The 13,203-nt window shown below is 40.8% G+C and overlaps 1 protein-coding gene across 2 annotated transcripts in view; it reads left to right on the top strand.

The window, feature by feature from the left end:
* The window catches only part of BRSK2 (BR serine/threonine kinase 2), a 310,856-nt gene that overhangs the window by 163,142 nt on the left and 134,511 nt on the right, over positions 1 to 13,203 (top strand). The window contains exon 1 of one of the 2 annotated variants that reach the window (XM_069016975.1): positions 13,025 to 13,177. The exons of the other annotated variant lie outside the window; for it this stretch is intronic. Coding sequence (XP_068873076.1) covers positions 13,145 to 13,177 — 33 coding nt within the window. The 5' untranslated portion in view covers positions 13,025 to 13,144. Of the gene's footprint in view, positions 1 to 13,024; positions 13,178 to 13,203 lie in introns of those variants that run through there. 2 annotated transcript variants of the gene reach the window in all.

The following is a 13,203-nucleotide window of genomic DNA, read 5'->3' as shown; positions in this document are numbered from 1 at the left end:
TCTTGAACTTGTGCATCTGTTGCAGTCTCTCAGCATGCAGCAATTGCTCAATAACATCTCTTTTATAACATCATGCATTGCACCTGGTGGAAACAGGGACTTTTAAAAGTGGCAAGAAATTGTGGGGTGCAGGCTGGCTTTTTCAAGAATGCTTGGTGAAAATTCAATCAGGCAACCAAAATCATTGCCCTTTCTGGAAATTTGGGACTGATGCTCCAGATTATGCTAAAATTACCACATTCAAAGTCTGATTTTAGAACATTTTGGTAAGACAGGGGTGAATAGCTGTCAACACTCAAGAAGAAAGATCTGGCCTAAAAAACAGGATCACTTGTTCCTGTTCCTGGCATATGCCACAGACACAAACATTCTTATACTGCAGCTCTCCAAGTACCTCCTCTTCTGTACATTGAGTAGGAAACTTGTGAGGAAATGTCACTGGTGTATGGTGTAACATAACAGAGTGCGCCTCTGTAGTTTTTTTCTACTTTTGGGTTTCCTGTTGGTCCAGGAGACAAACATTCTTTATCATCTGTAAGTTTCAAATGCAGGCATAGCTACAGGAATAGCATAATACATAATAGCATTATGTATAAACCTTGTTTCATCTCAAGTCTGTTCATAAGGAACTTGGGTGTGTATTTTAGCTTATTCCTCCATTTCCTAATAGATTTTTGTACCCTTCTGTACAGCTCTGTATATCAACTGTAACCAAGGCTAGAAGATATAAAATTAAGAGGAGTCACCAGAATATACATAAACCATTATAACAAATATATCAAGAGATGGGGATTGTGTTACTAGTTTCCTTCATTGTACCTGAAGCAGATTTTCAACAGTCATGATACAAACATACAGTTGTCTTAGAAGAATTCATGATAAATTACATTTTTACAGTGTTCCGGAAGTCTGGTTGCCCTGTCAGAAATGTCTGAGTGGATCCTTGTAAAAGACTGGAATTTACTATTGCTCTGGTGTCAAAAATCTGGTGTGCATTTCTAGATCTCTGTGTGTGTAGATGGTCTAGCAGAAAGAACTTGCTGTCAATAGATGGAAATTTCCTCCATCTGTAAAATACTGTAGCATAACGTTCTTTTTTAGGAATCTTTCTTCTTATATTTCCTTCCTAATACCCTGAAATAAATCCCCTCAGTCTAATGTTCTTATCTCTTTTCTTTGATGAATTTCCTCTCTTCAGTCCTGCTCCCTCAGCTGTCCCTGAATTTCCTTCCTAAATCCCTTCTGTCCTTTGCTAACCTCCTGTTGCCCCTCACCGTCCACTGCAGTGCTTCCAAAGCAGAAAGGAAAGACACACAGAGTAAGAGAGTACATATTATCCTCTAGGTATTATGGGATCATTTTATCCTCATTTCCACCTCTTAAATCAATCCCTGATTTATCAAATCCAGAAAATAAAAACATTTACTTAAGAACAAATGGGTAAGGTCATTGGACACAGGGCAGAGTGGCACACAGCTGTTCTCACAGTCATCTGGGGTTGTGTTTTCACTTCCTTTTCCTCTAGGGGTGTAAGCTGTGCCTTTAGCAGACACAGAGGAACTTAGACTAGGAAGTAGTCTTGTGGAGATACCTAAGAGTACCAATCCTCTTCTGGGCAGCAGTGCAGTCAGACTGGAGATTTGGTTGCTCTGTAGTACCAGAATATCCCCAATACAACAGACAAGGTACCTGAGCCCTGCTCAGTAGACTAGCAGAATAAAAGGATGTATTTCACAGGGACTGACATGGAAATCTGGCAGCTGGTAGAAATAGATCTAAATACTGCTATAACAGTACAAAAAACCCTCAGAGATCTGTTAACATCAAAGCCTTCATTTCTGAAGAGAGATGGTGCCCTTGCCTTCCTGCATGGCTGTGCAAGGCTGATAGTGGTGAGAACGCTTTTAGGAAGAAGCACCATTTACCAGTGCCCGAGGGCGTGGTGCCTGCTTGGTGCTGGGCAGCAGCCACTTGCTGCTAGTGCACTGGGAGGGCGTGTATTTCATTTGCCATCCTGCTACCTGGCCTGGTTTTTTGGCAGACACCAATGATTTTGTGTTTCTCTGCATTTGTTTGGCTGCAGACACATCTCAATACAAATTGAGCCAGGGTTCAGACTCCCAAATGTCAAGTCTGGGGCTGATGACATACTGCCTCAGGAAGAGAGGAGATATTAAGGATGAAGAAATCTAAGACAGACTGATTGTTAGAGTGTGCAGGAGTGAAATATTGGACAAATGTGCAGAATCATAGAAACAAGGGTAGGAAGAGACCTCTGAGGGTTTGTGTAGTCCATCCTCCCACTCAAACAAGGACTGCTGTTGCCATGGATCAGCTATAGCTTTGTCTATCTTGGTTTTGAAAACCTTAAGGGACTGAGATTTGTCAGCTTCCCTGGACAGCCTGTTTCAGTGCTGCATCACACTCCTAGTGGTTTAATTCATCCCTAATATCTAACCTGAACTCCAGTGCAGATGTGAGGAGAGAGACTGGCCAGCTATCATGGCTGTTGCTTTCAGTAATAAATAAACTTGTGTCAGTCATCAAATAAAGACTTTGAGCAATTTTTTAAAAATCTATAGGAGTTGAAAGAAGAAATACTTTGGAGCTGTGGAGACAGTACTGAATGTTGCAACCTTATAGTAGAAACAAATGATCACAGAAGTTAAGAGTCATGCCACAAAAATTTACTATGAAAAGGGTCAGCAAAATCAAAACGGATGAGTAAAACTGAGAATCAACAGGCCAGGATACAAAGAATGGGGGTCTCAACAGATGAAAATAAACACAGCAAGAAGAGGGTTCAGGACTGGTTCAAAGGCTGCTTTACTGAGGATACTGAGGCTTAAGCAGCCTAGAGGAACTCGTGCCAATGATCACATTTCATTTTTGGTTTGAATACCAACAAGAAACCAACCCCATTAGCAGGCAATGGAGGAATGCTGTCTTAGGAATGCCTGGAGACTTGAGAGGAGATCTGAGGTCTGTGAGAGGCAACACTGGAAGTAAGATCACAAGTGCACTGGACTGGAATAAAGGACATGACAACTGAGTTTCTGTGATTTAAGTGTTAGATACAAATCAAATTTTAGATATAGACAAGTTCTGTAAGTATAGTTTGAGGAGCAACTAGCAGACCACAGATGAAATAATTAACATATTGACATACCTTCACTGCACTTCTAAAGAGGTCTTAGCTATTTCTGACTCTTTCATTTCTCACTCTCAAATTGCTGGTTCTCACAGAGGCTTGACCTCCATCGTCTATCATCCCTCCAGCTGTCCCTTTCATTACAGCTTCTATTTATCTTCCACTTGTTTTCCAGGTGCAGATCATTAGAAATGCTTGGTTTCTCTCCCCTTATTTTTACACATTTTTTGAACAGCAATAGCATTCGTACAATTCCTAATTTCTTCCTTATTGCTGTAACTGTCTGCTGCTACTGCAAATATAATTTTCTTTTCCTGTTTTGATTCTGAGTTCTCTATGTACCACTCCTTAGATTACGCCACAGACATCCTTCTTTACAGCTATAACCTGCTCTGGTAGTTCTGTATCCTCAGACCTTTAGCTGTGAGACACTAATACTCATGTATATGCCTTAGAAACTTCCGTTCATCTTTTTTCAAAAGCTTTTTAAACTTAAACAAAGCTAGAGGTTGTGTGCATCATTAACCTAAAATAAGATGCCACAATCCTGCCATCATTGTCTAATGATCTGATACCTACTCTCTGACCTTCAATATGGCAGAATTTAACACAGCTTGATTTAAACAAAGTGCTGTAAATAGTCAGTCAGAATCACTAAGTCCTTTATTTGCATATGCAGATAATATTTTTTAAAGTTAAAATGTCTCAGCCAGGGTATATCAGCATTTTAGGCATTATTTTTATGGTCAGGACTACAAATGCCTAGACCTGCAGCACACAATGCAATAGGAGATATGGGACAGCCAAGCAGAATTAAAGAATTCAGGGTATGGCAAAAAGGTTATGTCTTGATAGATTTAATACCTATATAGATGTTTAGATAACCTAAGCTTAAAGCCTGTACTTAATCCTTACAAAAATTAAGAATGTTTTTCAGGATTTTATAGGCCAGGCATGTTTCTGAGAATATGTTTCAATGAATTAGTTTTCATTATGAGATTCAGGAAGCTAATGATGTAGTAGTTGAAAGATGAGGGTTGCTCCTGCATGCATCAGAATGTATTGATGCTGGATGGGAATTTTTTAATGGATTTAATAGACAATAAAGAACAGGTATTTATTGCCTGGTGAACAAGTGGCATATGACGTAATTCTGCTACTCATCATGGAAATAACTTCCATTAATTTTCAATCAAGACTTCTGTGGCTCAAAATGCATATAAAACATATTAGTCTAATCTCAGTTATCATAAGAGGATTCTAGTCCTGTTGGATTCAGCAGAACTGCAGCTAATTTCTGCAGGAGTTCTTTTTATGCTGCGTCATCCCTGAGATAAAGCTCAGAGGCTCCCTGATCCTCTTGCTATGATAAATAATTTTTACTCACCCATGGGCATTTTCACTCCACCCATTTTATGCATTTTCCAAGCCATAACCTCCTTCTTCTCAAACAGATGATTTGATTTTAGTTCATTTTATTTTTAAGTGATTTCCTGGGGATGGGAGGGATTTCCATGCATGCAGAACAACTGTTAAACTGAATCCTCATTATAGTAACATCAAGTGGCTGGTTTAAACTGCTGACCACCCATCTGAGTCATTATGCTAAATGTTCTTTGCTCCTGGGCACCTCCCTCTCTGTGCATGCCACAGTGATGTGAGAGGGAACACATAAGTTCCTGTGGGATCTTGACGTCTCACCCAAAGCACCAAAGGGCATGGACTGCATGGCTTTGTAAGTTAATCTCTTCCCATGGACTTGAATTTACCCGATGGGTTTGCTGGTACAGTGCAGTCACAAAAATACATAGATGAGAAAACTGGAGTAGAACTGGAATAAGTTGTAATCACTTGTTTGTAAATGTGTACATATGCTTTAGAAATTGTGCTTTTGAAAAAGCAGTCTGCAGGTAGCATGGACCATAAGTGGATTCCTAAAATATACTGCAGCATAAAACATACACAATGTATTATATCTGATGGTACCTACATGGCTTCAGTTCCCAGGGAGGATGTGTGGCTGCTTCGTGAAAAGGCAGCTTTGGAGGCAGCAAAGATCTCAATACTGTATCAGAGGGGCTGTTGTCCTTCAGCCATTCACAGCTTCAAACTCTAAGGTGGCACATTTTTCCCGTTTGTGTAGTAATTTGCCTTTCATTCCTCTTTGCTGTTGCACACGCCCTGATAAGTCTAGCACTTGCTTTGGGATGTGTGCTGGCCATCTGCTACGAGGTATGTGTAAATATGTGCATACAATGCTTTCAGCAGGGCTGCCTTGTTTCGGGTCTTGTTAAGTACAGAATCTGAAAGGACACCACACAGGTACAGACCCATCAGCTCCTGAACAGATTAGGCAACACTCTTAGTGGATTCCCAGCACTTTCAGGGAATTAGCTCCACAGAATAGGTTAGCTGAAAAGTATATTTAGTGTAAAAGTTAAGTAGGAAACCCAAGGGAAAACAGATTTTGTGGCAGCTGTTTTTCTCCCCTCGACTGCTCTGTTTTCACTTTGTACTGTAACTCTCTCTTGCCCTCAATTAACCAGTTCTTGATACCTGCCCGAATTTGCAAAATCAACCTCTTAATCACAGACAAAGGATGAACTTTCTTCTTCCTGGAACAGTTCAGCCTCTGAACCTTTGGTTCTCTGTGTCTTTCTCTTCCCCTGCTTTTGCACTTCCTCAGTCCTGCAATCAAACTTCTTTTAAATACCTGCAAGTTTAGTGCATTTCTGTTCTATATTTTCCCTATGATAATGAATTAGCATGAGTAGAAAGGCCAGTTTTCTGTTTTCATGTTAGGAGTCGTAGGCTGCAACATTACAAACTGTTACTTTAGAAAACCTGGAGCTGCTGGGGGGGGACACCATGGAGGTTTCAGATTTGAAATAGGATGAGACTACTTTTTGCCTTGATTTTGGAGAGCGAGATGCCAGGCAAGTCGAAATGGCTTTGTTACAGTATTCATATAACCATAAGAAACAGGGAAAAATCTGCTCCCTGTCTTACCTTGGGCTCTAGTTCTAGTTTGATAACATATCCACCAGCTCATTTCCATGATTTTCTTTTTCATTCACCTTCCACAAGTTGAACAAATGATATACTTAACTGACTGACTGTTTCATCCTTTTCTGCTAGCCTTAGTCTTTTTTTTGTGCAAATAACAGATCAGACTTTCCAAGTAGTTCTTCATGTCACAACAGTCAGAAATACTGTGAGTGACTAATTGGACTACCAGAAGCCTTTTTTCCTGTTTGGGCTTCATGTAGCAATTCCATCTCAGCTGAGATTCCCAGTGTTGTGGAAAACTATTCTCTTGCGCATTTTCATTACCATTCATTTTCCATAGGGAAATTTTCTTTAATTTGTGGCTTTCCCTCCTCGTTCACTAACCTGTGACTGGTCCCTTCTTCCATTCCTTTGTATCCCAGGGCTCTGTTTCTGCAGTGTTAAGCACCCTGGGAATTCTCTGCTGTGGATGTTTTCTGTCAAAGCCAGTCGACAGCTGAGTAACTGCAGGTTGCATAACTCGCAGTCTGGCCCGATTTGTCTTTTCCTAGGAAAACAAAACAAAGCAGATGCCAGAAACAGGTCATTGTTTTATGATCTGCAGAGCTTCCTGATGTCTACAGCTATGCTTTATGTTACTGTAGGACAGTGCTCTCTGTTGCAGAGGAGTCCTGAGCTTGAGCTGGAGAGGGAGCGGTGTGCTGGAGATATCAGCCCCAAAATTTGGAGATATCAAAGCTGTTACTTCTCAGGTACCTACTGCCTTTTTACTGATCCTGATGTTGCGATGGGACTTCAGGAGTTTCAGCCAGAATTGTGTGGATACAGGGGAAGTATCCACAGTGTTTAGAACTCTTCTCCACATGCTCTTTTATTATTCTGGTAAAGCTCTTGCAATAAGGAGCCAGCAAGAGTAGTTTGGTGGAAGCAAACTATAACCAGTGCTGCCTTGTCCTCCTTTTCTATATTGACGTGGGGTTATAACCATGCTTTCCTATCACTTGGTTGCTTTGGGGTCTTGAAAGCTGGATTAAGCATACTTGCCAAAATGAGAAGAGTAGGCTTGGTGCTGATGTATAGCAATTTATCAAAGCAGAGCAGTGACCAGCTTTCCCATTCCACCTCTCCTGTTGTGTATGATTTTCAGAGACAGGGCTCAATAAAGCTCTTATGTATGTACAATCTTCATAGAATTTGCTATTTGATATAGGGATCTCCCAGTCATCTCAGCTGCAATACAGGTTCTACTTTGCAGAGTTTATCACTATAGTCAGAAGGCAGCTTCTCTCCAAAAAGAGCTTGCCTATGACCTTGAGTGTTTTTGTGGTTGTTAGTGCAGGTTTTCCTGAGGAGCTGGAAGACCCAATATTGCAGTCTGATTCTGCTTCTAAATGTGTCTGTAAAAACCAATGGTATTTTAGGTCTTCCCATTTGTTTGTTGCTTTTTTTTCTCCGTAATTTGTAGATCAAATATGTCCAAGCTTGCAAGTGAGAAAAAGGATTTTCTATTTGCCAATTTCAGAAACTCACTTACTTGGTAGAGGTACCTGGAGGTAAACCTTTTGCACCTGAAGGTTAGTTGTTTAGGAACCAAAGCAGGTATTACTCCTTCTGTCATGGCTGTGCTTACTCTGCAAGGATGATAGGAGTGTTTAAACCTTGGTTGTGTCATTTGGCTACGCAGAATTGTCTACGAATGCTCAACAGGGAGCAAGAGGAGGTTCTTTTAAAGCTGTGCCAGCCGCACTGTGAAAATGCTTACGCAATACCAGCTCAGCACTGCTGCTGGGAATAGAGCCTTGCTCGTTCCTCTCACCCTGCGCCAGGCAAGCTGAACCAGTGAAAATTGTGTTTTCATGCTGTCACTGCATCGACGGTGGGGACTTCTGTGACTGCGGCTTTTTTTAGTTACGTGTTGTCATGCCACTGTCTGATATAGTCATGTTGGCAGTCCCCTGAAGTGCAGCCACTTTTCTGACTGTACGGATGCTTTTAAGCTAACCTATTATGGAAAGGCATTACCTACCCCCTCAGAGCAGGAGACAGATCTTTCCTGATTTTCCTCAGACTACCAGAATCATTTAATTTGGGAAAAGGATAATCAAAATGAGATACTGCATGATAATCAGAAAATTTGGTCCTGCAATGCAGCATTATGAAAGAAAGAAAAAAAAAAAAAGGCAAGAGAGAAAGAGAAAACAGAGCCGTTTATCTCCCTGCACCATACAGGGGAATTCAGAGCAAGAGAACCGTGTATTTGGGTCAGCTGAGTCCTAAAGGAGAATTCTTATGCAGTATTTTCAACCCATTTTCATTTAGGGTTGTTGAAGATGCCAAACCTTAAAGGGGCAAATATTAATAAGAAATAATCCTATAGTCATGCACTGCCTGTTCTGTTGCTGCTGCTGTAATTTGAAAGGAAAGTAACAAAGCAGCTAAGGTATGTCTGAATGATGCAATACAGGGTCATGCAGAGACACCTGAGTTAGCTCTGAGTGTGCCCATGTGGGGACAGAAACATGAGAGTCATATCAGGGTAGCACTCAGCTTGGGCTCATTAGGCAGCTTGTTTGGAGCTAGCTGAGACATCTCTGCCCAGCATGGAAATTCCTTAGTTCTCCTCCAAATGAGCTTAGGCTTTATCTAGGCCTACCACAGCTCACTAAAATTGAGGAAGTCTTGCCACTGATCGCAGTGGACTTTGCAACAGACCTGGACATAATTTCAGAAAGGTGTTCCTCAGTAGGGTTATGCTTGTGTCTGGCGTGCTGGGCACCTCTTCTACATGGTGTTCTGCAGGGTCAGGAGATCAGAAGAACTCACAGGGGACAGTGGGAATGGTCAATACAGAAAAGCATCACACTGAAAAACATAATGTTAGTGAGAAAAGTGTTTAGCATTAAGTAATCTTCTGGGATATTCTGTGTGAAATAAGACCAAAGTCAAATGTTCATTCCTCCAGACATCTTCATGTAACTCCTATTATTCCTGAATTCAGATTGAACTTCATAAAACTTGCATCTTGTACATCAGTTTAGCAGTCCAGCCTGTGTGTGTGTTTAAAGGAAGGTGGCTTGTTTTTTTCCTTCTTTTAAGATTCAGGGATAGGAAAGGGTATTTGAGAAGATCTCTCTGATGTCCAGATCACAAGGTCTTAAACCAGGCAATTTTTTAAGAGATGTAAAAGGTCTTATAGTGTTTCAATGTGCCAGCTACAAATTGGCCCAGAAAGATTTTGTTTGTTTACAGAAAATCCATGATAGAGGTACAACAAGAATACTTGTGCTTTTCTACTCAGAAATTGCTGTAGTCAGTTTGAGCTTTTGATATACACTATAGTTGTACCTCTTCCCGAGGTCTCCCATAGTTGCTACTGCAGATATATTTAATCACCCAGGTTTGAAACTGGCTATGCTGTGTCCTTTGCCTGGTGGTTTATTCCTTATCTTTGTTTTCACAGTGTCTCAGGGGCAACACTGTGCTTTGTCTGCTTTGCCAAGTATCCTAACATGAAGTGAACATGGAGCAGCTGTGAACTAGTGCTGGACATTGTGACAGTGCAGTTAGGAGTAATGCATGTGTATGAACTGCTTGCGATTAGTATCAAGTGTGTCTTTTTTTAGCAAGAAGCTGTCATCTTCAAAGTTCCCCCCTCCCCACTTCATCTTGCTCATTAATTTTAATTCTTTTTCCAGTCTTCCTGTTAAAAATGAATACTTAATGAGTGCTTCTGCTATTTAAAATGCCTCAAATTCCCTCTGTAATGATGCCTCTCCATCAAACTGAAAACACATTCTTTGTAAACAAAAAACAAGACCTTGTGGCATGCAATTTGCATACCTTCTGTGGCATCTTTTAATTTATAGTATTGGAATTTATTTTTAATTTCTTTCTATCTGTTTCATTCTGGCTGTGCTGCGTGAACACATAGTGTTGATGGTTAGTTGTCATTTATTTTTTTACTTGGCCTCTGTTGAAAAACTGTTCCTATAAAAGCAGCATTTGTAGTCTCTCTGTTTCAGAAGTTTAAATAAAGTTTGACTTGCTATCAGCAAATGATTCTTCTCTAGCACCTGTGTTTTGCTGTCATTTTGAGCTATGGAAATGTATTTCAATAATGGCTTTTGGTATTTTAAAGCTCCATTCCTGTGCTTGTACAGAAGTTTTAATCCCATTGACATGGGCAGGAATAAATTAATTAGTCAGTAAGTTCAGGTCCGATTGATATCAGAACAAGTTTTGCAGTACTCAGCTTTTTATATGAGTACATTCGAAGACAAATTAGTCCCTTTTTAGTAAATTTATGATGTCTTTGGATTAGCCACAATACCCAGGAACTGTAGCATGGAAGCAGAAGGCAAATCTGAGGATGAGAATCCAGCAGTGTATGGACACCGTTCTATGCAAGTGGACTTTATAGTGAGTGCAAAGATGCACTGTCAGTTCCTTAACTGTGTATGTGTTATGGCAGAGGCCCATACGGTGGTGGCCAGCTCTGTGCCACAGTGCTGACAGCAAAAGGAAGTAAATACACTGAAGACAGGAACTCCTTCTACAGAGCCCTGTGCTCCCTCTCTTCCTATCTTCATGCCATCTCACGGGGCAGTGTACCTTTCTCCTCTGAGTTCAGCCTTGGAAGCCTGACATCTCTACACAAGTTGTTCAGTGTTACGTTTCAGTCACGCAGTCTAAAAAATACCTTCTTCAACAAGGTCTCAGATTGGAGGTTCAAATACAGTAGTCATTTGTAAAAATGCTCTGCTCCAACACAGAATCACAGTGTTGCCTCCTTAAATGGGTCATTTGTCCTCAAATCTTCAAGGGCAATTCATCTTGTTAGACACCAACGTATTGCATAGCAAAGTACTTTTAAATAGGTGGCATTAAAAATTACCTGTCAGTTGAATGAGTGTGCTCCAAGCTTCTGACTTGCTTTCTTAGCCTTTGCCTCACAGCTTGCAGACTATCCACACAAATTTTGCCTGTCTTAATTTCAAGGAGCCTTAGGAGCTAAAACCTGTTTATGTGAAAATCTGTGCTTTGAACTCTTCAGCTAGACACTTTGCATGGGAAGGAGCTAATTTTCAAATAGTTCTGTTTCTATTGTAGCCATGTCTTTTACTCCATTTTATTATTGTTAACTGTCTTTTCTTGACTGTATAACCAGCTGCTTCTTGACACCAAGGGTGTAAACCAAGACCATTAGGGGAGAGAGGAACTGTCCGTGTTATAAAAAAAGGGACATTGTTTGTACATCAACAAAACTGTGATAGAAATTGAGAGGCTTCCTAATGGAAGCCAAACAATTACTCATGCAGCAGAGGAGGATGTAATATCCAATCTGAAGCACTTTAGGGGCCTTCATCTACCTTTTGCTGTGTACTGGCTGGCATCTCATTTTCAGGAGTTATTCTGCCTCTATCAGCACAACTGTAATCTGCACCCACTGCTGTGCTGGCCTGTAAATCACTGCAGCAAGTTACGTGCTCCAAGTTATTGTGCACAGTCTGAATGCACTACCAAGGTCCCTTCCTGCAGGCACTCAGCTTTGGAAAGGCATTTCTGTTTTCCCTTGCTGAGACTTTCCCTTCTGGTTTCCATCTTAATTTCAGATATCTGCAGCCTGGTATAGAGACAACCCAATTTCCTCCTTGCTTGGCAATCAGAGAGATACAAACAGTATACTGCTTTTGTTATGATAAACCCTCTGTAGTATTTAGTGTAGATATACCCATGTCTTTAAGTTGTGCTTGTGACAGAAGAACAGTAAAATGGGAAATGCCATTTTAGTATCTTTTGTCTTTCTTGCTGACCTAAATGCAAAGTTCCCTGGAGCATATTCCTCAGCAAATTTGGTTATTATATTAATTTCAAAGGAATTTAGGTATGGTTTCTGCTTCCAGGTTCACGATCAGGATGCTAGTTTGTGAACTTACTGAAGCTTCCATTAATCTGTTTGTCAGCATTACAGTGACGCATTTGGGACTAAGCAATTTTTCAGAAACATGTTATTAGCAAAATAATTCATATTAGTTGCTGGTTTATATTCACTGTTTCTAGTTTGTGTCCCTTGTTATCTTGGTTATATGGGTTATCCCCTCCTTAGCTGACTAGCTTTTTTAAGCAGGAGAGAGAAGAGGTAAATAAGGAACAGTGTTTGTCCCTCTTTTCACATAAATAGTGGATATGCACAGAAAATAATGCAATACCTCAGACAATGAGAAAATATCTTTGCCTGGTGGTCTCTAGAAAGACCAGATAGAAAGGGGCACAGATTTAGCGAACAAAGTGATCAGTAGGTTCTGCACAGGCATTGTCTTGCTTCTTTTTAATTGTTTCTTTTATTTTAAATGTTTTGCAGCCAACACTGAGTGAAATAATAACCAAACATGCAGAAATAGCCTTGTAATGTGAAGGACGAGGGTGGCAATCAGAAGGGAGGGCTGGAAACTCTCCCTCACAGCTCATGGACTGTGCAGCTTAGAAGGAATGAAGATCTCTTGCTTTTTGGTGGCATTTGGCTTTGGCATGTTGCTTTAACCTTCTGCTTCTCAGCTCTTCTCTTTTTCTCATGGATCCATAATGTGCTAAATCAGTGTTTGTTTTTTAGGGATATTCTGCCCAAGACAGAGAGGCTGAGGTGTGGGAGAAAAGAAACATTCTCCAGATTTTTTACCGATAATCCAGTTTACTAAACAGCAGTCAAAGCCTGCTCTTCTCTGTCCCACCAGGGAGGACTGGGGGCTCTGGTCTCCTGCATCAGTAAGCGAACAGCTGCAGTGGTTTAAGATGTTAACATCCTCTTACTGCCCATTACTGTTCCTATTGCAGAGCTGGCAGAAGGGAAGGTCCATCAGGCACATTAGCTTTTAAATTAGCAGTTTAAATTGATATGGACAGTGAGTGGGAGAGGTTGAGGTGCAGGCACTGGGTTCACTTGTGTTGATTCTGTTGGAGAACTAAAAGAAGGAATAAAGAGGGTACATGGATGCAAGAACAGCTGACAGACATGGGGAGGTGAGAGGGAGTTGTTAGCAGCCTAA

This window comes from Aphelocoma coerulescens, chromosome 5, assembly GCF_041296385.1.
Source record: "Aphelocoma coerulescens isolate FSJ_1873_10779 chromosome 5, UR_Acoe_1.0, whole genome shotgun sequence".
Taxonomy (NCBI): domain Eukaryota; kingdom Metazoa; phylum Chordata; class Aves; order Passeriformes; family Corvidae; genus Aphelocoma; species Aphelocoma coerulescens.
This window is presented reverse-complemented; position numbering and strand designations above follow the sequence as displayed.